Source organism: Trichechus manatus, unplaced genomic scaffold (genome assembly GCF_000243295.1).
Source record: "Trichechus manatus latirostris isolate Lorelei unplaced genomic scaffold, TriManLat1.0 scaffold00118, whole genome shotgun sequence".
NCBI classification, from domain to species: Eukaryota; Metazoa; Chordata; class Mammalia; order Sirenia; family Trichechidae; genus Trichechus; species Trichechus manatus.
In genome coordinates, this window is record NW_004444054.1 from 1097044 (window position 1) to 1120951 (window position 23908).

Below are 23908 nucleotides of genomic sequence, written 5' to 3' on the forward strand. Positions count from 1 at the left end.
CCATTGTATAATGAGGGCAATGTCTTTCTTTCATTTAAAACCCAGTTACACAGTCCCTTTTTATTACATTTTAGGGCTATTTTAATTTCTTACCTTCTGAAGTACAAAAATGGGGCTGCTTTTGTTTTTTTCACACTCAGAAATATTGCTGTCAAATGCAATGCTGTAGTTGCTTGTTTCTTCCCATATTCTCCTATAAACATATTGTGTTGTCAGTGGCGTGGTCAAACTCATAGCAAATGCGCTAAGGAAAATCGCAGGTTCTACAAATAAAACCTTCATATTGCTTGGGTAGGTAGTTGAATCCTGTAAGAAAACTAAAGGAGAGTGATAATCAGCTGCATTCTTATCTCAAAGGCTAGATTTTCAATGACATGAGGGTGAAGTCTGAAGAATTTTGTGGTGTAAACATTGAAAAAAACCAGCTAGAGAACAGAGAGCAGTAAGCATGTCCTAGAAGAATAACTTTAACTGTGGAGTACTCAGTGGCGTCCTTGGGTGATGCAAACGGTTAAAGCACTTAGTTAAAGCATGCAGCTATTAACTGAAAGGTTGGAGGTTCGAATCTACCCAGAGGTGCCTCAAAAGAAAGGCCTGGTGATTTACTTCCAAAAAATCAGCCACTGAAAACGGGAAGAAGGAGAGTCAGTAATAGGAGGAAATGGAATGTGTAGCTAATTGCCTCCATGAACAACTGCCTCCTCTGCCATGAGACCAAAAGAACTGGATGGTGCCTGGCTACCATTACTGAACGTTTTGATTAGAAAATCCTACAGCAGAATCTTGATCAAAAGGGGGAAACTGCAGAACATAATTTAATATTCTCATGAATTTCAGACTTTCTGGAGCCATTGAGGCTGGATGAACCCCTGAAGCTATTGCCCTGAGATAATCTTTAAAACTTAAACCAAAAATATCCCCTGAAGTCTTCTCTAAGCAAAACAATACTTTAGCTTAACTAGTAAAGAATTTCTACCTTGATTGAGCATTATACTCTTTTAAAATCTATCTATATGGGATCAAACTGACGACAGCAACTCGAAAGATTAGATAGGAAGCTTAGGGGGCAGTGAGTTTATGTTAACGGGGAGGAACAATTGGGAAAAGGAGAGTGAGAATAGTTGCACAACGTGAAGAATGTAATCAATGTCACTGAACTGTACATGTAGAAACTGTTGAATTGGTGTATGTTCTGCTGTGTATTTTCTCAACAACGAAAAAGAAAAGAAAACTCTATGTATGAAAAATCAATCATTGAAAACCATTCTACTCTGCACACATGGGGTGACTATGAGACGGGGTCCGCTCCGAGGCAACTGCCTGGTTAGCACTCAGTAAACTGAGATTGCCAAGTTTTCCATTTTTTCCATTTAGGACTCAAGCCACTTTTAAGATTCTTTGAAATCATCTTTATAAACTGTCACCCATTTCGGTTGTCCAGTGATTGCACTGCGGATCCCACATTATGCACTACCAGCAACTTTTCATAAAGTAAACAATGAGGTTCCTCTTGGGTCATGACAGTTGTGCGATTGTTTGATATCATTTTATTGCTCAGTAACAAAGGCCTTTCAAAAAGCAGCTCACGAGCGAAGGGGTTTTTTTTCTTTTTTAAACTCACCCCCACGATTACAATCCTTCTGTCAGGCTAGGCGCGAGTCTGAGCATTTTCGGGGCCCGGATCTTTGCGGGCTGTCTCCTCTGATGCTGTGTGCTCCCGTGGCGATTAGGGCAATGGCCAAGCTCCCAGAGGCGTGAGGGGCAGCCGCTGACGCGCCGGGCACTGGCTGCAGTCGGGGCTGGGGCAGGTCTATACGGCCAGCGCTGCGGGGGAGGGCAGGAGGCAGGTCTACACGGCCAGCGCTGCGGAAGGGGTCAGGTCTACTCGGCCAGCGCAGCCCTCTGCTTCTGCAGGCCCTGCGGGCTCGGCCTCGGCGAGCTTGAGGAGCGCCAAAACACCGGGCTGCACCGTGGGCTCGTCAGTCAGTCCGTGGGTCTGCGATCCATCGGTCCGGCCCTCTCTCGGTGGTGACTCGGCTGCGATCCGCTGGGGTGAGGCGGGGCCAAGGTGGAGCGGAACTCCAGCCAGCGCCGAGCCCCGCCCCGCCCGCCGGGCCCCAGTCCCGCCCACACTACCACTGCCCGCCCCGGCCTTCCTGCGATTGGGCCGCGTGGCGGTTCCCCGCGGGGATTGGTCGAGCCGGACAGCACTCTCGCCGCGCCTAGAGGCCGAGGGGAGGACCCTGAGTAGAGGTGCGACATTCCCGCCGCTGAGGGTTGCGGGTTGCGTCGCAGGCTTTATCAAGGGCCTCTGCAGTTGCAAAGCGTTTCTGGGTCTGAAATCTTTTTTCAGCAGCACACGGAAGATTTGCGGGAAACGTAACGTGTCTGTGAGGCAGCTCTCTGTATCATCCTAGTCTGCCCTTGAACAAGTGCAAGCAGAAGAAAGGAAAGGGAGGCGTAGGGGTTAGGTGGCGCCCGGGAAGGGCGCGGGAAACACAGTGCTCAAGGCAAAGCACTTGGACCTTGAGGTTGGGTAGCCGGAAGTTGGTATCTTGTCCCTGCCTCTTGCTAATGGTTTGACCTTGGGCAAATTATTTACTGTCTATGAACTTCGATTTCTTTACCTGTCAAGTGCAGGTAATGCAAAAGTCTTAGAGGGCTGTTGTAATTGAACCCTCCACAAGGTGTACACAGCACAGCCCTTGGGCAGAGAAGGAGCTGTCCGTGCCCTCCAGCCAAGCCCACCAGGAACACACCTTTGGGTGTTTGTTGGGTCTTGCAGGGAATGCACACCATGGGGAAGCTTGGCATGTCTCAGTGATAAAGTGTTAGAATTCATTACAGGATTTGGATTTGTGTTTGATGATTTTGAGGAGTCCCTAGGTGGTGGAAACAGTTAATACACTTGGCTGCTAACTAAAAGGTTGGAGGGTGCAGCCCACCCAGAGGCACTTCGGAAGAAAGGCCTGGTGATCTACTTCCAAAAAAATCAACCACTGAAAACCCTGTAGAGTGTAGTTCTATTCTGACACACATGGGATTGCCATGATTAGGATTTTCTAGGCTACAATCTTTTCTAGGACCCCTGGTAGTGCAATGGTTAAGTGATGGGTTGCTAATGGAAATGTCGGTGGTTCAAACCAACCAGCTGGGAGAAAGATGTGACAGCCTGCTCCAGTAAAGATTACAGCCTCGGAAACCCTACGGGGCATTTCTGTTCTGTCCTGTGGGTCTCTATGAGTCAGAATCGACTTGACGGGAACTTATAACCTTGCACTTGCCACTTACTTCTCAGCTTCTTCAAATAAGCATGTATGAAGCACTTACAGATTATGAGTCTGAAAACAGTGGAACACTGATGTTAGAAGGTACAAAGATGAATACGATATACAGTTCCCTAGGAAGCGAGGTACCACTTCTTAAATTCCAGTGCAACATGATATTTGCTAGATGAGAGGCAAATCCACAATGGGATGGGAAAATGGCTCAAATGGCAAATTCTATGTTCTATGTCTTTTACCACAATAAAAATAAATAAATTTATTTTTTCAAAAGTGGAAAGGGGGAGGCAGAAGAGGAGAGAGAGAGGGAGATGTGACTAGGGAAAAATGGTCAGAGAAATGCAATGTTTCTGGCTTAAAGATGGAGGAAGGGGGCAAAAAAAAAAAAAAAGTAGGATGAGAACAATGAGGAATGAACAGCCAACTCTGACCAGAAAGAGTTGGTCTGGGTGGGGTGGTAGTACCTCTGACTACCCCACAAGGACAAAATGAAGAATAAGTGAAACAACCTATGCCAAAGTGTTTGTGAGCATTGCAAAACACTGTAGCATCAACGTCATCATTATTAAAATAGCTGCCTATTTTTGGAGCCTTGGTGGTACACTTGTTAAGAGCTCAGCTGCTAACCAAAAGATCGGCAGTTGGAATCCACCAGCCACTTCTTGGAAACCCTATGGGGCAGTTCTACTCTGTCCTATAGGTTCACTGTAGGTTGGAATTGACTTGACAACAATGGGGTAGGTAACATATCTTTATGCTTGCTGTGTTTACTTCTAAAGTTTTTGGCTGGCTTAGACCCTCTTGTGAACTATCTTTCCTATTAGGAATAAAAAGACCAAGTTAGGTGCTGGCCCTAAAATTAATGGCCATAAAATTAAGAAATTGTTGTTGGCCACCGCAACATTACTGGCACAAATCAAAAAAACAGAAAATAACAAATGTTGGAGAGGCTGTGGGGAGATTGGAACTCTTATGCACTGCTGGTGGGAATGCAAAATGGTACAACCACTTTGGAAAACAATATGGCACGTCCTTAGAAAGCTAGAAATAGAAATACCATATGATCTAACAATCTCACTCCTAGGAATGTATCCTAGAGAAATAAGAGCTGTCACAAGAGTAGACATATGCACACCCATGTTCATTGCAGCATTGTTCACAATAGCAAAAAGAGGGAAACAACTTAGATGCCCATTAACAGATGAATGGATAAGCAAACTATGGTACATATACACAATGGAGTACTACGCAACAATAAAGAATAATGATGAATCTGTGAAGCGTCTCATAACATGGATGAATCTGGAGGTCTTAGGCTGAGTGAAATAAGTCAATCACAAAAGGACAAATATTGTATGAGACCACTACTATAAAAACTCATGAAAAGGTTCACACACAAAAAGAAACAATCTTTGATGGTTATGAGGGATGGGAGAGGTGAGGGGGGAAATACTAAATAGACAATAGATAAGTGGTAACTTTGGTGAAGGGTAAGACAGTACACAATACTGGGGAAGCCACACAGATTGTACAAGGCAAGGTCATGGAAGCTCCATAGACACATCCAAACTCCGTGAGGAACCAAATTACTGGGCTGAGGGCTGTGGGGACCATGGTCTCAAGGAACATCTAGCTCAATTGGCATAACATAGTTTATAAAGAAAATGTTCTACATTCTACTTTGGTGAGTAGCATCTGGGGTCTTAAAAGCTTGTGAGCGACCATCTAAGAGACTGCATTGGTCTCCTCCCATCGGAAGCAAGCGAGAATGAAGAAAACTAAAGACACAAGAGAAAGATTAGTCCAAAGGGCCAATGGACCACAACTATCACAGCCTCCAACAGACTGAGTCCAGTACAACTAGATGGTACCCAGCTGCCATTGCTGACTGCTCTGACAGGGATCACAGTAGAGGGTCCCAGACACTTGGAGAAAAATGTAGAACAAAATTTTAACTCACAAAAAAAGACCAGACTTATTGGCCTGACAGACTGGAGAAACCCTGGGAGTATGGCTCCCAGATACCTTTTTAGCTCAGTAATGAAGTCACTCCCAAGGTTCACCCTTCAGCCTGAGATTAGACAGGCCCATAAAACAAAACGATACTAAAGGGGCACAACAGCCAAGGGACAAGGACTAAAAGGCAGGAGGGGACAGGAAAACTGGTAATAGGGAACCCAAGTTCGAGAAGGGAGAGTGTTGACGTGTCGTGGGGTTGGTAACCAATGTCACAAAATAATATGTGTACTAACTGTTTAATGAGAAGCAAGTTTGTTCTGTAAACCATCTAAAGTACAGTAATAAAAAAATAAATTTCTGTTGGGTGTCGTGGAGTCTGTTCTGACTCGTTGTTACCCCATGTGACAGAGTAGAACTACCCCGTAGGGTTTCCTAGGCTGTAATCTTTACAGGAGTATATCTCCAGGTCTTTCCTGCTGAGGTGCCACTGGGTGGGTTCAAACTGCTGACCTTTCAGTTAGCAGCTGAGCGCTTAACCATTTCACCACCAGGGCTTCTTAAAATCAAGATGTAATGTCCCAAATCTCAGTAAAAAAATAAGCAGCAAATAAATAAACAGCAAAGGTTTATTTTTATTTACCTCTTGAACTACATGCCCACCTTGGTCACTGGGGGGCTTTATTCCCTATTGTTTTCACTCAAGGACAGAGGCTGATGGAGCCATCATCTGAATGTTACAGGAGCGGGGAGAATACGGTGAGTTTGGAACTCTTAGAGGCTCCCGCCTAGCAATGAGAAGCATCGCTTCTGCTTTCATTCGATTGGGCAAAAACAAGTCGGAGGCCCATGTGAACACGTGCGATCCTAACACGGCTCCAAAGGAGGAGGAAATACAGTGAAACCTCTGAGAGCCGGAGCTTGACGGGACTGCCTTGTTTTTCCAGGTCTCGAAAGTTTTCCACCTTTGACAGGATGCAATCTTACCACTTTTCTATTGCTCTCTATTAAGAATCCTACCGCATAAACAGCCAGCGAGTTTTCCTTCTCTGACAGGCTTCCACCTTACACAGGTTCTGGCTTTTGCAGGTTTTACTGTATCAGTAAACAGCTCTAATGACTTCCACACTACCAGACCATGATTTCTCATGAACACCAATAGAATGGAAAATGCATCTAGAAGATGCTCTTTCTTATGGGACTGAAAGAATGACTATCCAATATACTCCATGCTTTGCTGTCCATACTCATCCACACCAAGAAGAAGGGCAGGCCGTAACTGGTTCTGAGGCCCACTTCTATGATGACAACAATCAGTGTGTAAGCGCCCCTTTTTGTTTTTCCCAAGTAGTATTGAATGCTCGACTATGTATTAAATTAAAAACCAAAACCAAAACCTATTACCATTGAGTTGATTCTGACTCACAGCGCCCCTATAGGACAGAGTAGAACTGTTTCTAAGGAGCAGCTGGTGGATTCGAACTGCCGACCTTTTTGTTAGCAGCCAAGCTCTTAACCACTGCGTCACAAGGGCTTCTCGTGTATTAAATTAAAGAAGCCTTTAACTGACTGTCAGTTGGAATCTAGCAGTAACTGGGCACTGTGGATGAAGCAAAAGAAGTTAATACGCCATAGCTCAATCATCAAAAATGTTTACCGAAACTAACCCCTGAGGTCACTTTGTAGCTAAATAACAAACAGGCTCAAAAAATAAAGAATATCACCCATAAGTACTGTGCTACTTAAAAAAAATCACCTATACGAGATCAAACGGTCAACAATTACTTTAAAACAAAGATGAGAAGGTAAGGGGGCAGAGAAACTGAATGAATTGAAACGGAACAACTAGAATGGAAGTATTGACAAATATTCACGCATTGTGAAGAATGTAACCAGTGTCACTGAACAGCTTGTGGAGAATTGTTGAATGGGAGCCCAAACTGTTGTGTAAACTTTCACAGAAAGCACAACAAAATGTTATTTGAAGAAAAAAATTGCACTTATTAGGTAAGAAAAGATGGAAATATACGAAAGGAGTAATGAATGATGTCAACACCAAGTATCAGAAACCATCACAGACCTGTAACTACCACTCATTGGGCACCTACTACTATTGGTGGTCAAGCCTTCCTCCCCAAAGACTCCGAGAGAAGAAACTGAAAATAAAGGCGAGGCATGAAAGGAAAGAGTGGCGAATCAACTGACCTAATCTCCCTTGCCACATTTCCGACACTTGGGTCAACACATGTATTCTTGTAGAAGTCTCCAAAAGGATCTATTAATTTTATGTTTCCAGGTCAATGATCTAAAAATTTTAATGTAAGCATATTCTAAATATAGACAATCAAGCATAAGTATAATCAATATGTATAATATGATACATACATCATGTTCTTGTCTGTGTTGCATGCCATCAAGTCCATTTTGATTCATAGTGATCCCATGTGACAGAGTAGAACTGCCCCATAGGATTTTCTAGGCTGAAGTCTTTACTAAGAGCCCTGGCGGTACAATGGTTAAGTGCTCACCTGCTAACTAAAAGGTTGGTGGTTTGAACCCACCAGCCGTTCTGTGGGAGAAAGATGTGGCAGTCTACTTTCATAAAGATTTACAGTCTTGGAAACCCTATGGGGCAGTTCTGCTCTGTCCTATAGGGTTGCTATGAGTTGGAATCTACTTGATGGCAGTAGATTTGGTTTAATGGGTTAATCTTTACGAGAGCAAATCGTCAGGTCTTTCTCCTATGGAGCCTCTGGGCGGGTTCAAACTGCCAACCTTTTGGTTGGCAGTTGAATGCTTAATCATTGCGCCATCAGGGTTCCTTATATATATATCATATATGACATAATATTTGTATTTCTGCTTATAATCACGTTGGCACAAGTAGAACTGCTTTAATAATCTCAGACTAACGAGACAAAATACGTAAATGATATATATGGTCAAGACAAGTGAAGCCCAAATGATGTCATATCATGTTGTTCAAAAGAAGTTTTCCAGTGTCCCAATAACAAGTGGTGGGAGGAATGAGTCATCACCTGACACAGAAATAGACATACTAAATTTACCAGAACCTGTGCTGTGCCAGGCAGTGCCACATTCAAGTGGCAAAATGGAGTATAGTGGCTACTAGATTCTGTCAGTTTTAAGAAAAAAATTGCTTTTCACTTCTGATAAAAATCAGCAAAGAAGGATGTGATGAAAAGACCTCAGTGACACCAAGTACTGCATAGAAGGATGTGGTCAATTCCGTGCTAATACGAGTCTGATGCCATTCAGCTCCAAGCACAAATTGTTGAAAGGAAATGTAATCCAATCATATGACCTTGGTCAATAATAAGCCAAAACAGAACTGAATAGGTCTTATCTGCCTGAGAAATTTATAACCTGATTCCAACCCTTGTCTTACTTGTCCTCTGTTACTTTGGACACTGTTGAGCAAATTTCTCTTTCTTAATATTTTCTCTTGTTTTGGGTTCCATGAAAGAACTCGGTCTTCCTCCTATTCTCAAAGCTCCTTCTCGATTTTTCTGCAGGCTTGCTTCTCAAATGGTGGTGTTCCTCAGCCCTGCCTCACATCCCTCCTTCTTCCCCATCAATCTTATCCACACTTGTGACTCAATCTCTTACCTCAACCTCACCCTCTTCTCTTGAATTTGACACCTAGAGCTTCCACCTGAGTATTTTTTTAAAAAGAACCACTGCAAACGTTAACTATCCAGAAGTCACATCATCATTATCTTAGTTACCTAGGGCTGGCCTAACAAAATATACCACAAGTGAGTGACTTTAAAGAACAGAAATTTATTTTCTCACAGTTCAGGGGGCTAGAGTCCTAATTCAGAGCATCTGGCTCTAGGAGAAGGTCCTTCTTTGTCTCTCTCAGCTTCTGGTAGCTGCTGGGCTTGTAGATGCATCTATCTCCATTGTGACATGGTGTTTGTCTTCCCTCTGTGTATGTCGGTGTCTATTCTGCTCTTTTTATAAAACACCCCTGAGAAGTGATTAGGTTTAGGAGCCACCCTATTCTAGTATAACCCATTAACATAACAAAAGAAAACGCCTACTTCCAAATAGGGTCGTATTTACAGGTACAGGGGTTAGGATCTCCACAGTTCTTTTTTGAGGACACAATTCAATTCACAACCATCATGTTGCTCATAAATCCAGTGCCCTCCTGTAATCCCTGTTTCAGTTAATGGTATTACCTGCTCAGTCAGCAGAGCCACAGACCTGGGAATCATCCTTGACTTTTTAGTCACCAAATTCTGTCACTTTTATATCATAAATATAATTGATGTATCTTATAGCTTCTTTAAGGGTGTGGCTAGAAGGCAGATGGGGCTCCTGGTTCTGGAACAGTTGAACTGAACAGCTCATTTTCAGCTCTGCTAAGGTCAGGGCTCTGTCTTGCCATTGGCCCATGGGTGAATGGAATTTGAACGCTGCTGGAGAGGGAGTGGGCAAATATGCCAAGGGACCAAGGAGTTCCCTGGTAAATAGGAAACTGTGACCCTTTCCCTTTGAGGTTTCAAGTTATTACAATGCTTCTGGTGGGCTGGGATGGTCCAAAGGAAGCTCAGTTGTAAGAAATGTACAATAATGTCCTTTAGGAAGAAATCCATTATGACGGTGGTGATGGCAGTAGTGGTGGTGGTGGAAGGTGAATAAAACAGAAGAACTAGATGGTGCCTGGCTACCACTACTGATTTTCTGATCAGGGCTACCACAGATGAACCCTGATGGAACAGGAGAAAAACGTGGAACAGAACTCAAATTCTTAAAAAGTCCAGACTTACTGGACCAGTTGAGACTAGAAGACTCCCCAAGACTACTGTCCTGAGATAGTCCTTATTTTTTTTAATCTTTTTTATTGTTGTAGTTTAGATGAAGTTTACATTTCAAGTTAGTCTCCCATACAAAAATTTATTCACACATTGTTATGTAACCCTAATTGCTCTCCCCATACTGCGACAGTACACTCCTCCTTTCCACCCCTGATTCCCCATGTCCGTTCAACCAGCTCCTAACCCTCTCTGCCTTCCCATCTCACCTCTGGGCAGAAGCTGCCCGTTTAGTCTCTTGTATCTACTTAAGCTAAGAGACACACTCCTCATGAGTATCACTTTATGTTCCACAGTCCAGTCTAATCCCCGTCTGAAGAGTTGGTCTCGGAAATTGTTTTATTTCTGGGCTGATAGAGAGTCCAGGGGCCACGCTTTCCAGGGTTCCGCCAGTCTCAGTCAGACCATTAAGTCTGGTCTTCTTACTAGAATTTGAGTTCTGCACCCCACCTTTCTCCTGCTCCATCCGGGACTCTCTGTTGTGTTCCCTGTCAAGGTGGTCATTGGTGGTAGCCAGGCACCGTCTAGTTCTTCTGGTCTCAGGCTGATGAAGCTGAGATACTCTTTAAACCTTAAACCAAAATTATCCCTTGAGGTCACCTCTTAGCTAAATAACAGATTGGCTCATAAAATAAAGACTATCACCTGTGAGTAATAAGGTCCTTTAAAAAAATTTTCTATGGGGACTAAACGGTCAAAAATTACTCTACAGCAAAGATGAGAAGTAAGGGGGCAGGGAAACTAGAGTGCTGAAAATGGTACAACCAGAACAGAATGAGTGAGAATGATAACACATTGTGAAAAATGTAACCAATATCACCAAATAACTTGTTTAGAAGTTGTTAAATGGGAACCTAATTTGCTGTGTAAACTTTCACCTTAAACACAATAAAATATTATTATTTAAAAAAAAAAAAACTAGGCGGGGCAGGTGAGCCAGGCTCAACACCAAGGTGTATCTCGTCCTAGGGGAGGATCAGTGAGAAACAGAGAAATGATGTTGCTCCCCCTCTGACCCACCACCTTGAACCTTGGGATCCCTAGGAAGAAATAGCTGCTTACCTGTAAATGAAAATATCTGGCACTAGAGTTGTAACAGGGAATCCAGTCTCCTGTGTTGTGGAGTAATCATTGCTGTATCTGTCATTCACTCCCAGGCCTTACCAATCTCGCCCTTGCCTCAGCAGCCCAGTCTGTGGTGAGCAGACCTTCAATCTTTAGCCCTGAGATTTGGACTTCCTGTTTTCTACACCAGCCTCACCAAAGCAGAAGTTGGAACCGAAAGCAGACCAACCAGAACTTTCGGTTTCTCTTCCGTACAACAACAGTAAGCAGGACTCAATAAGCACCTCTGGGGGGTCTTACTGTCTGAGGAAGAGAGATCACAGAGAATGAAGAAGGGACTGCTCACAATCAGTAAGACGGAAACTCAAATTTAATGGATTTGTCTAGTAACTTAAATGAGGCTTTATTTTCTACCAGGTGAAATAGGATCTGACACTTGATGGGTATTCAGTAATGTTTGGATTTGAATCTGAGCATTGTTTGATCAGACACACGTACCCACCCTGTCTGAGAACGTATAATAGAGAAGAACCTGGCCACTGCTCCAGGTTAGCATTCCTTCCTGTGACCCCTCAGAGCGGCTCTCATTTTTCTTTCTTAAGAGGAGTCAATCCCAATTTTTTTGGGATTGTGAGTGGGAGTAAGGATGTGTTCAATGTCAGCAGAGTACGTTAAATTTATGAGCATGTGACTCCAAAATATAGATGTTGTTTAGAGTATCCTCTTATCTTCAGCTTCTTACCCTAGACCACCATTGTCTCTTACCTCAATTGCGGCAACAATTTCCTACTTGGACACTCCACCTCTACTTTTGCTCCACTTTGACCCATTCTCCAAGGAACGCTGCTGGCACAATGGTTAAGCGCTCGGCCGCTAACCAAAACTTGGCAATTTGAACCCACCCAGAAGCTCTGTGGGAGAAGACCTGCCAATCTGCTTTCATAAACATAAAAAAAAAAAGAATTAAAAAAAAAACACCAAACCCGTTGCCGTGGAGTTGACTCTGACTCATAGATTACAGCCTAGAAAACCCTATGGGGCAGTGCTAATCTGTCACACAGGGTCAACTATGAGTTGAAATCAACTAGAAGTCACCCAACAACAATGACTTATTATCCACTCAGCAACAAAGCATGATCTCCTTTACATGGATATAGGATTTCATTATCCCCTTGCCTGAAACCCTTTAATGGCTTCTTTATTGAGTTCAAAATAAAACTCAATCTCCTCACCATGGCCTGAAAGGCCTCAGGTGACCTGACCACTGTGATCTGACCGCAGCCAGTAGAACCCTCTCCCAGCATCAGGACCACTACTCTGGAGTTGTGCTGGGTTTCTTCCAATGTCTTGAACGCACCAAGCTCTTTCCCATCTCGGGGTCTTTGGCAATGCTGTGCTAACTGCTGGAATGCTTTCTCCTCCCCTCCAATTTGGCCCAACTCTTCCCATGGGCAGCTCCTTCCCTTCCTTTAGGTTTTAGCTTAAATGTATCCTTGGAGAAGTTTTCTCTGACCATCCTACCCAAGTAGGAAAGCAGGTCCACTTCTGCTGCTCTCTAGCTCAACAGCTTCCTGTCTGATTGCTTTCACACTTCATATTTTCATATTATTTTATTTATTTGTATGTTTACCTTTTGTGGATCTGTTCTCTGCACTAGAATGTAAGTTCCATGCAGGCAGGGACCACGGCTGACTTGCTTATGACTGTGTGTCCACATCTAGAGCGGTGGCTGCCAGACAGGGTTTGTCAGATGAGTTGAATAACATGGTTTTGTCCAGTTCTCCCAAGTTACGGAACTGTACAGGAAATCTAAGGAATCCTGGCAGCGCAATGGTTAAGTGCTTGGCTGTTAACTTAAAGGTCGACGATTGGAACCTATCAGCCCCTCTGAGGGAGAAAAGGCCTGGAGATCTGCTCCCGTAAAGATTACAGCCTAGGAAACCCTATGGGACAGTTCTACTCTGTCACATGGGGTCGCTATGAGTCAAAATCAACTCTATGGCACCTAATAACAACAACACACTAAATCTACACTTGGGACTCATGGAAGATAATCATCTGACATATTTATTTTTGTAAGAGACTGAGTTTACGACTACATGCTCTGTCTTGCTGAGTCACTTAAAAGAAATGTATACCAGAATATTCCGCAAACTAAGATTATAAACAATATTCAAACATGATATGTAATAATGTCAGGAATGGGAAAGTTTTATTTAAAAAATCCATCTAAAATGTGTAACTCCCAAACGAATTGTAATTCTACTCGAAATTTGATTCTCCATCAAAAGAGAAAAAGAAAATGTTTAGCTTCACTAAAAACCAAACCCGCAGCCATCAAATCAATTCCGACTCCTAGTGACCCTATAGGATAGAGTAGAGCTGCCCTACAGGGTTTCCAAGCATGGCGCAAGGTTAAGAACTCAGCTGCTAACCAAAAGGTCAGCAGTTCGAATCCACCAGCTGCTCTTTGGAAACCCTATGGGGTAGTTCTACTCTGTCCTATAGGGTCACTATGAATCGGAATCAACTTAACGGCAATGGGTTTTACTTCACTAGTAATCAAATATATGCACATTAGGATAACAATTAAGGTATCATCTTTCACATTCAAAACAGGCAAACATTTTGTTTTTAATATAAAATTCATTTGGCCCCCAGCCTGAGGTAAAATGAACATACTCTCATACACTGCTGGTTTAAAGTAAATTGCTAAAACCTTTTTCCAGAACAGTAATATAGCAATATACATTAAAAACCATTACTATTTTGGATGCACCTTGTCTACTCAGCAAGTCCTACTGAATAAATAATAATGAATTTATACAACAATTTGGCTGTTTGGATTTTTATCACAAGGTTTTTATAATTGGAAAATACCTGAATATATAACATATATAGAACAATAGGAATAGTGCATACATATAATGGTGTTTAAAAGATCATTGTATTTTCACAGAATATTTAATAACATGGAAAAATTTTCAAGCTATAATATTAAGTGAAAAATTAAAAAAAAGCAAGCCACAAGAGTAAGTAAATCCCAATTTTGTTAATACATAAGTATATATACGTATGCATAGAAAAAAAGCCTGTTAAATGTTAATGGCACTTATCTCTGAGTAGCGGAATTACTAACAATTTTATTTGCATATTAAATACCATAGACAGTATACTTTTCTGTATTCACTGCATTGTCAACAATAAACATGTATTAATTTATAACCAGAAAAAGGGACTATTTGAAAAAAAATGAGACAGGGGAATGGTAAAACAAGTACATGCAAAATCAGTCATATTTGTTCGAAGCTTTAGAAGAAAACCTTAGACCTCTTCAGAGGGTGATATTTTCAGTGTCTCTACAAGCTTTACAGTTGAATTAGCAACCGCATGGCAACATGACATTATTGGACTGTCACAAGTTGCCCAAGATAAGACGAGATGGAAGCTAACCACAGACAGGCAATCAAGAGACCTTTATCCAGAAAAGTTACCTTGAGAATGGAGAAGTAAATGTTCTAAATGAAAGGAGGAACCAGAGTGAACTTTGTGTTAACTGAGCTAAAGCCAGACTCACAAAACCGGGGAGATTCACACAACATGGGGGCTCTCTACCCCAACCCCCAACTTTACCCATAAGAAGACAGAAACCAAAGATGAAACAATTGTGTGGCTCCCCCGCCCCCTGCCCCCCGCTGCCCCCATCCCCACTCCCATCCCGGAGCAAATTGCCCATTCTATCCCTGTGTTGAGAGAGACAAAAAATGAATGGGATCTCCACCCAGTGGCATTTTTAAGGAGGAAAAGCCTAGCTCTCTGAAGTGCCGCCCCGGAAGGTAAAATGGGCTCTTATCTTTTCACTGCTCTGGCTGTGCTTATCATTGCTCAGTTTTTACTACAGGTGTCCTCGGGGCCACCACACTCCCCAAGGTTATGAAGAGAGACACAGTCACACCACACCAGCTCTGATGTGTCCTTGGATATTTTTTAAATACCCATTGCTGTCAAGTTGCTCCCAACTCATAGTGACCCTATAGGACAGAGTAGAACTGTCCCATAAGATTTCCAAGGCTGTAATCTTTATGGAAGCAGACTGCCACATCTTTCTCCCTTGAAGCAGCTAGTGGATTCCAACTGCTGACCTTTAAGTTAGAAGCCGAGTGCTTAACCACTGTGCTACCAGGGCTCGTTTTTATTTATTTTTTTAATGAAGGAGATACAATTTCTCTTGGCAACATTCATATAATTGGATTATGGCTTACTTTGCTTCTGTCATCCTATCACCCTGATAATAGATTTGTAATATGCAGAAAACTCTCAGGTAATCAGAACATAGTCTCCAAGGATTCAGAATATAACTAAGCAGAACTCTCAATTAATGGACTTTTTTCCTTCCACTTTCCTTCCTCAAATAATCTGCAACCCCACTGTATTCCCTGTCTGTTGTTGTTGGGTGCCGTCGATTCCCACTCATAGTGATCCCATGTGACAGAGTAGATCTGCCCCATAGTGTTTCCTAGGCTGGAATCTTTATGGGAGCAGATCACCAGGTGTTTTTTCCATGGAGCCTCTGGGTGGGTTGGAACCACTGACATTTCAGTTAGCTGCTGAACCCCATCTAGTGTTCCACTCCTCATCCAAGCCAGAGCTAGGTTTATCCTGGACTCCTCCCTCTAGTGCATTTCCTCCACAAAATTGTTCATTCAGACCTGTTTATTCTACTGTATTCTCTCAAAAAAAAAAAAAAAAAAAAAAAAAGGATTGAGGAATTTCCAGTTCCAGCTCCACCATGTAAAGAGCTTGGAAGTTATAACTCCTTTTTTTGTCGTTAGTCACCATTGAGTAGATTCCGACTCATGGTGACCCCGTGTGTACAGAACAGAACTACTTCATAGGATTTTCAATGGCTGTGACCTTTTGGAAGCAAATCGCCGGGCCTTACTACCAAGGCACCTCTTGGTGGGTTTGAACTGCCAACCTATTTGTTAGTAATCCGGTATTTAACCGTTTGCACCACCCAGGGACTAACTCCTGTTCTTAGAACAAGAAAAATCTGAACAAACTGGAAATCAACGACTTTTTTTGGACCCAGCAGAGAACTGAGGGCCCAGGGCATAACACCACCCCAAAATCTAGAGAGCCAGGGAAATCCCCAGTCACAGCAGAGATCTTCTTACCTGGAGCAGAAGGTGCTGGAGCCATATACGGGTAGGGACACTTAAGTGGTCATTTACATGAATTGAGGCAGGCTGAGTGTGGACTAGATTGAGACAGAGAAATTCCTGGGGGACCAGCCGTAGGGGGCCCCTACACTCAGGCCCATTTTACCGCCAGGAACCCCACCAGCTTTTCACCATGAAAATCCTTTCCTGGCTCTGGCAGGGCAGAGAATAGTAATCTTTGTGAAGTAACCCAGAGTATGCTCCATAACAAAGGCCTAGCCTCCAGGGAAAAAGGCACCCAGAGCCCTATCCCACTTGTCTCACCTGAGGGAAGGTATGAAAAGCTAAGAAACACTTGTAGAGGTCATAGCCCAGGACCAAAAACCAAAACCAAACCTGATGACCTCCAGTCGATTCAGATTCGTAGCAAACGTATAGGACAGAGTAGAATGGCACCATAGGGTTTCCAAGACTGTAATCTTTATGGAAGCAAATCACCATGTCTTTCTCCTATAGAGCTGCTGGTGAGTTCAAACTGCCAACTTTTGCTTAGCTACTGAGCCCAGGACACATGCAGAAAAGACTGATATTTAAGTATAAGCTTATAGAATGCTTCCCACTCCCACACATCTTGCCCCACATCATCAGGGCTCCAGCGTAATAACAGTGGATTACACCTGAAAGGAGGGTGATCTACTTTAGAGAAATCAGCCAGTGCAAACCCTATGGATCCCATTGTTCATGGGATCACCACGAGTCTGGGCTGGCTGCAAGGCAGCTAACAACAACAACAACAGCTGAGAGAGTTGCGAGGCTCAGGTTCTATTTAAAGAGAAGACAACAACAAGGTTACTGTAGGGTCACTATGAGTCAGAATCGACTCGATGGCAACGAGTTTTGGGTTTTTGCTACAGCAAAGATTAAACACAGCCCAACTCCTAGCCAGACTGCCATAAAACGTCACTAAACCCAAACCCACTGCCATCAAGTCAACTGGCTTCTGACTCATATGGACCCTATTGGACAGGGTAGAGCTGCCCCATAGAGTTTCCAAGACTGTAACCTTTATGGAAGCCAAATGCCTCATCTTTCCCCTGCAGAGTGGCTAGTGGGTTCGAATTGACAACCTTTCAGTTAGCAGCCGAGCACTTAACCACTACACCGCCAGGGCTCCTTAAAACTTCACTACAGGCCCATTTACCATGGTTCCTATAACCTTATCTATCATGTCAGACTTTCAACACAAAATTACAAGGCACGCGAAAAGGCTAGCAGAACACACAATCTGAAGAGAAAGGGCAAGCATCAGAACCAGACTCACAGGTGGCAGAGATTTGGGAATTATGAGACAGGAATTTAAAATAACTACACACGCCAGCATGAGGATGATGCAGGGCTGGGCAAAGTTTCTCTCTGTTGCACGTAAGGTCACCATGAGTTGGTGTCAGCTATCTATGTATCTATGATTAATATGCTAAGAGCTCCAATAGAAAAAGTAGACAACATGCAAGAACAGACGGGTAATGTAAGCAGAGAGATGGAAACATGAAGAAAGAATCAAAAGGAAATGGTAGAAATCAAGAACATTGTAACAGAAATGAAGAATGCCTTGTGTAAGTGCATCCGTAGACTGGAAATGGCTGAGGAAATAATCAATGAGCTTGAAGCTAGGTCAAAATGTATTCAGTACCTCTAGGTGACAGATAAGGAGCCTTGGTAGCACAATGGTTAAGGCTTAGCTGCTAACTGAAAGGTCAGTGGTTCAAACCCACCCAGCAGCTCCTCAGGAGAAAGATCTGGTGATCTGTTCCCATAAAGATTACAGCCTAGAAAACCCTATGCGGCAATTCTACTCTGTTACATGGCGTCGCCATGAGTGGAAATTCACTTGACGGCACACAACAACAACAATGAGCTTGACACTGTGTTAGGCATTATTGACCAAGAGAGGCCAGTCTCTGTCTTCCGAGAGCTGGCTGGTTTACAGCCAAGCAGAGAATTCAGAATATATCCGCTAAGCTCTCAAGTCCGTTCTGCCCTCCCCATCTTCACTGTCTACCACAATCACAGTCCTGGCCTTTGCCTTTTCAAAATCTTCTAGATGACTCTAACCCTCTTACATCTGATCTTCTTACCTTTTAATCTTGCCACATTCCAATTAATTCTTTGCACTGCTACCAGAGAAATCAACCTCAAATACAAAAAGGGCCTTCTCTGCTCTCTTCTTTCATGGTTTCTCTCTTCTTTAAGGTTGTTGGGATGAAGTCCAAATTCCTAAGTAAGACGTGCAACACTGACCTCTATCTGCCTGTATAGATTCAATTTTGCCACTCTCTATCCACAAAGTTATGTACAGACACACTGAACTCTGATTCAGTAACATGATTGTAGTGAGTTCTTGGAAATTTAGGGCTGATCAAGAAAAGAGACATGATCACAGATAGCATTGCACAACAAGGATTGATAGTCACATGCAGGGGTGGTCCCCCAAAGCAGGAGGTCTTCCAGAGGCAAGTGAGCAGGGAGGCACCAGAAGGGGAAGAGGGCGTGAAAGACCCGAGGGAAGAGGAGACAGGGAGGGGGCTTACGTATACCTTACCTGACATCTTTCTGTGGAAAGGTGGGGAGTATGTGGGTCAGAGAGCTCCAGAGGACAGCAGCATCCTTGATGTTGTTGTTGGGTACTGTGGAATTTGTTCTGACTCATAGCAACCCATGAGACAGAGTGGAACTGCCCCACAGGGATTCCAAGGCTGTAAGTCTTTAGGGAAGCAGACTACCATATCTTTCTCCTGCAGAGTGGCTGGTGGGTTCAAACTGCTCACCTTTTGGTTAGCAGCCAAGCCACTACACCACCAGGGCTCCTCAGATTTGGTGTTAGAGTGGTTTAATACCTTTGTTTCAGCTTTACCTCTGTTATACAGTTTGGAGGATAGAATAATAACGAGAGCTAACGTGCTATACGTCAGGCCCTGTGCTTAGTTCTTTACATACATTTCATACATTTCAGGTAATCCCCAATGACCCTATGAGGTGATTGTTGACTTATGGCAACACCACGTGACAGAGTAAAACTGCCCCATAGGGTTTCCTTGGCTGTAATCTTTATGAGAGAAGATCACTGGTTCTTTCTCCAATGGAGCCACTGGGTGAGTTTGAACTGCCAACCTTTCAGTTAGCAGCCGAGCACTGAATCGTTGTGCCACTGAGGCAGGTACTACTATTATCTCCATACTATAGAAAGAACTGAGGCTTGTGTTGTAAGTCGTATGAGTCTTAAGAACAAAACCTGTTGCCATTGAGTCGATTCCAACTCATAGCGACTCTATAGGACAGAGTAGAACTGCCCCATAGGGTTTCCAAGGCTGTACTCTTTACAGAAGCAGATCACCAGGTCTTTTCTCCCGAGGAGTGGCTGGTGGGTTCAAACAGCCGACCTTCCGGTTAGGGGCTGAGCACTTAGCCATTGCACCACCAGGGCGCCTTAGCAGCATCCTACAGTCCTTATAACCACAGGATTTTATCTTATTTATGGCTAGCAGGTATCGGGAGAAATTTCTCAGGGGATGTAAAGCAGGCGGGTTCTAAGTGGCTAAAATTCAGCTTATTTGGGCTATTTTTAAAACAATTGGATTTGCACTAATTTGAGTTTGGTGCCAGGGGACTTTCTGGGCTAATGGGCCTGCTCTGGATTGAATTGTGTTCCCCAAAAATATGTGTTGTAAATCCTAACTCCCATACCTGCAGTTGCAATCCCATTTGGAAATAGAGTTTTCTTTATTACGTTAATGAGGCCACTTAAGTGTAGAGTGTGTTTTAAGCCAATCATCTTTGAGATATGAAAAGAGCACATTAGGCACAGAGAAGCAAGCAGAGATGGGGGAAGATAGATGCCATGTGGAGATCACCGAGGAACCGAGGTACAGAAGCTGAGAGAGACAAGAATTTTCTCCTGATCGAACAGAGAGAGCCTTTCCCTAGGGCCGGTGCCCTGAATTCAGACTTCTAGCCTCCTGAACTGTGAGAAAATAAGTCTCTGTTTGTGAAGCCGCCCACTGTGGTATTTCTGTTACAGCAGCACTAGGTAGCTAACACAGGACCCTGCAAATTGGGGCCAATACACAGAGGTCATTTTCACTCATCTACAAGTCAATAAAGTTCTGATCTGTTAAGTTCCCTCCTCTTCACTTTCCTGTCTTGCCTTGCTGTTATTGGGTGCGGTCGAGTTGATTCTGACTCATAGTGACCCCACATGACAGAGTAGAACTACATAGGGTTTTCTTGGCTGTAGTCTTTACAGAAATGGATTGCCAGGACTTTCTCCTGTGAAGCTGCTGGGTGGGTTCGAACTGCCAATCTTTCAGTTAGTGGTTGAGCACTTAACTGTTGCACCACCAGGGCTCCTTGTCTTGCCTAGCCATCCAATTTATCCTGCAAGACAATGCAAGGGCCAATGGCCACAGGAAGGCTTCCCTACTTTCCCTGCTCCCCCATCATCTGAGTTAGGTGCCTCTCCTCTGCTTTTCATAGAACTCTCTGTCACAGCACTGTAAAATACTATATCATGCTAATACTGTATCATAGTATAAAACCAAAAAAACAAACCCATTGTCATCGAATTGATTCTGACTTATAGCGACCCTATAGGACAGAGGAAAACTGCCCCATAGGGTTTCTTGGGCTATGATCTTTACGGAAGCAGACTACCACATCTTTCTCCTGTGGAGCAGCTGGTAGGTTTGAGTCTTCGACCTTTCAGTTAGCAGCCGAACACTTAACTGCTGTGCCACCAGGGCAGCCATATCATACTATATTCATTTGTTTTCTTGACTCTTATAGCCTAGACTGGGCTGTGAGTTCTTTCAGAGCAGAGGTCATGTCTTATTTAATAGACCATATGTTCTAAGCACCTACTACTTTATCTGGCTTACAAAGGCAACCAGTAGATATTTGTGCTATTGAACTTAGGGTCGTTATGAGTCAGAACCGACTTGACGGCACCTAACAACAACAACGAAGATATTTGGTAGATGAATGAATGAACAGATAAGTGAATGCAGAAGTCTTACAGGATGGGGGAAGGGAGGAAGGTAAATACAAGAAAGCAAACTACAATAGAGGTTTGGGTCAAAACTCAACTTCCAGGGGTATTAGTAAAGGTTCTTGGTTATAACAGAAATTGAATCTGGTTAGCTTAAGCAGAAAAGCAAAAGGAACTTCCTAGAAAGGTATTAAGTCTCTCACAGAATGGATAGGAAGGCTGAGGAGTCAGAGAAAAGACATAGCCTACAGCTGGCTACAGGAATGGTCCACTTAGGACACTGCCCTGGCACATTTGCTGTGGTGCTTCTTGGCTACCACCACACAAAGCCGAACCAGTTGCCATCAAGTAAATTCCAATTCATGACAACCCCATGTGTGTCAGAGTGGAACTGTGCTCCATAGGGTTTTCATGACTGTGACCTTTCAGAAGCAGATCGCCAGGCCTTTCTTCTGAGGCACCCCTGGGTGGATTTGAACTGCCAATCTTGGTGAGCAGCCAAGTACTTAACAGTTTGTGCCACCCAGGGACTTCCTGGACGGTCACAGCCACTGAGGCAATCTCAAATTGATGACTGAGTCACTCAAGATTCGAAGTCTCAGAGGGAGACTCTGGTTCATCACTTAGGTGATGGTCCATGATGTGGTTACCGGGGTGGGACACGGAGTAGCTAATCTCTTCAGCTTCCCAAACGGAAAGGGTGTTCACATGCTAAGTGGCCAAAATGACAAATGTCAGCTTCAGGGTTTTCCTGGAGACCTCTGTTCAGTGATGTATCAAGGGGGGAGGAGTAGACGCTCTGCCCCAGGTACAGAAAACAAGGGCCCACACTGTCTGTGAAATGTAAAAACATATTAAAGACGAATAAAAGATGGTCTGCTTTTTATTGCCAACTTGGGCCAGCCGTTCTCAATAGCCTAACCAAAAAAAACAAACCCACTGCTGTCAAGTCAATTCCGACTCATAGCGACCTTGGAGGCGGGGCAGATTATCCAACAGACAAAGTAAGCACAGTGCTTACCTTGCTTAGCAGATCATCTGTAGTGAACAATTCCACATGGGTTTCACCACATCAAAGTTTAGTAAGTAAGCACAAGTAAGCCTGTGCTTACCTTGCTTACTGATTCATCACCCCTGTCAATGATTGTAAATTTGAAAAGAGGCTTTGATTCTGTAGAAAGGGGCTGTGGGGTTGGGAGAGAGACACATGCCAGCCATAGAAGCCGAGTCTTTGATGGGGTGAAAAAAGTAAGCAAGTAAGCACGGTGCTTACCTTGCCTATGGGCTAATCTGCTTCTGCTCGTAGGACAGAGTAGAACTGCCCCATAGGGTTTCCAAGGCTGTAAATCTTTAAGGAAGAAGGCTGCCCTATCTTTCTCCCACAGAGTGGCTAGTGGATTCAAACCACTGGCTTTTCAGTTAAGCACTTATTCTAAACAACACCAGCGATCAAATACTTCTCCCCCAGGAAGCTATCTGTTGGTTCTAAATAATTGCCATGTGTGAAGAAAGACCTGGTGATCTACTTCCAAAAAATCAGCCATTGAAAACCCTATGGGAAATGGAACAATCAGAACAGAAATAATGAGAATGTTCACACATTGTGAAGAGTATAACCAATATCACTGAGCAAAATTGTGTAGAAATTGTTGAATGGCAATCTAAACTGTTGTGTAAACCTTCACCGAAAACACAATAAAGTATTATTAAAAAAAAGAAAGACATCACTATGGAGCACAGTTCTGCTCTGACACACATGAGGCCACCATGAGACAGAGTCCACTACATCTAGTTTGGTTGTGGCCATTTCTAAAACATGTCCACAAATTCTTTGTTACTCTTCAAGGAGAAAACCAAAACCAAACCCATTGCCGTCCAGTCGATGCTGACCCTATAGGACAGAGTAGAACTGCCCCATAGGGTTTCCAAGGAGCGGCTGCTGGATTGGAACTGCCAACCTTTTGATTAACAGCCATAGCTCTTAACCACTGCACCACCAGGGCTCCACAAACTGGAGCCCACTTCCCCTCTCCTGAATCTGGGTTGGCCTTAATATTCGTCTTTGAGAAATGCTTTTTTTTTTTTTTTTTTTGGGAACCCTGGTGCCGTAGTGGTTAAGAGTTCAGCTGCTACCAAAAGGTCAGCAGTTCGAATCCACCAGACGCTCCTTGGAAACCCTATGGGGCAGTTCTACTCTGTCCTATAGGGTCACTATGAGTCGGAATCGACTCAACGGCCATGAGTTTGGTTTTTTTAAATGTATATTTTAGTTCCTACATGATATTTAACTGAATTTGAATTCGATCTTCAAATGGAAATATAACCTTTTTAATTGCTTTAAAACTAAAGAAGGAATCAAACAAATATAAAATTAACTATAAGAATAAAATTATTTTTAGTAATTTTCAAAAATAATTTTGTTGTTTGCAGTTAAGGGGGGTGAAAAAAAATGATTTGTTTCAGTTGTCAAATATGCTAGGTATTATGCCACTGCTTTTACAGTGTTTAAACTTGATATTCAGAACTAAGAGGCACTGTAAGGGGTCCTGGTGGCAC

At 43.3% G+C, this 23908-nt stretch overlaps 1 protein-coding gene across 4 annotated transcripts in view; it reads right to left on the reverse strand.

Moving 5' to 3' along the window:
* The window catches only part of SLC46A3 (solute carrier family 46 member 3), a 50827-nt gene that overhangs the window by 15885 nt on the left and 11034 nt on the right, over nt 1–23908 (reverse strand). For 2 of the 4 annotated variants that reach the window (XM_023738505.1, XM_023738506.1), the window contains exon 2: nt 94–317. In XM_023738505.1, the coding sequence (XP_023594273.1) occupies nt 94–282 (189 nt within the window). In that variant the 5' untranslated portion in view covers nt 283–317. Of the gene's footprint in view, nt 1–93; nt 318–1621; nt 1870–11146; nt 11563–23908 lie in introns of those variants that run through there. The other 2 variants (XM_004384149.2, XM_023738504.1) reach the window with 2 other exon arrangements.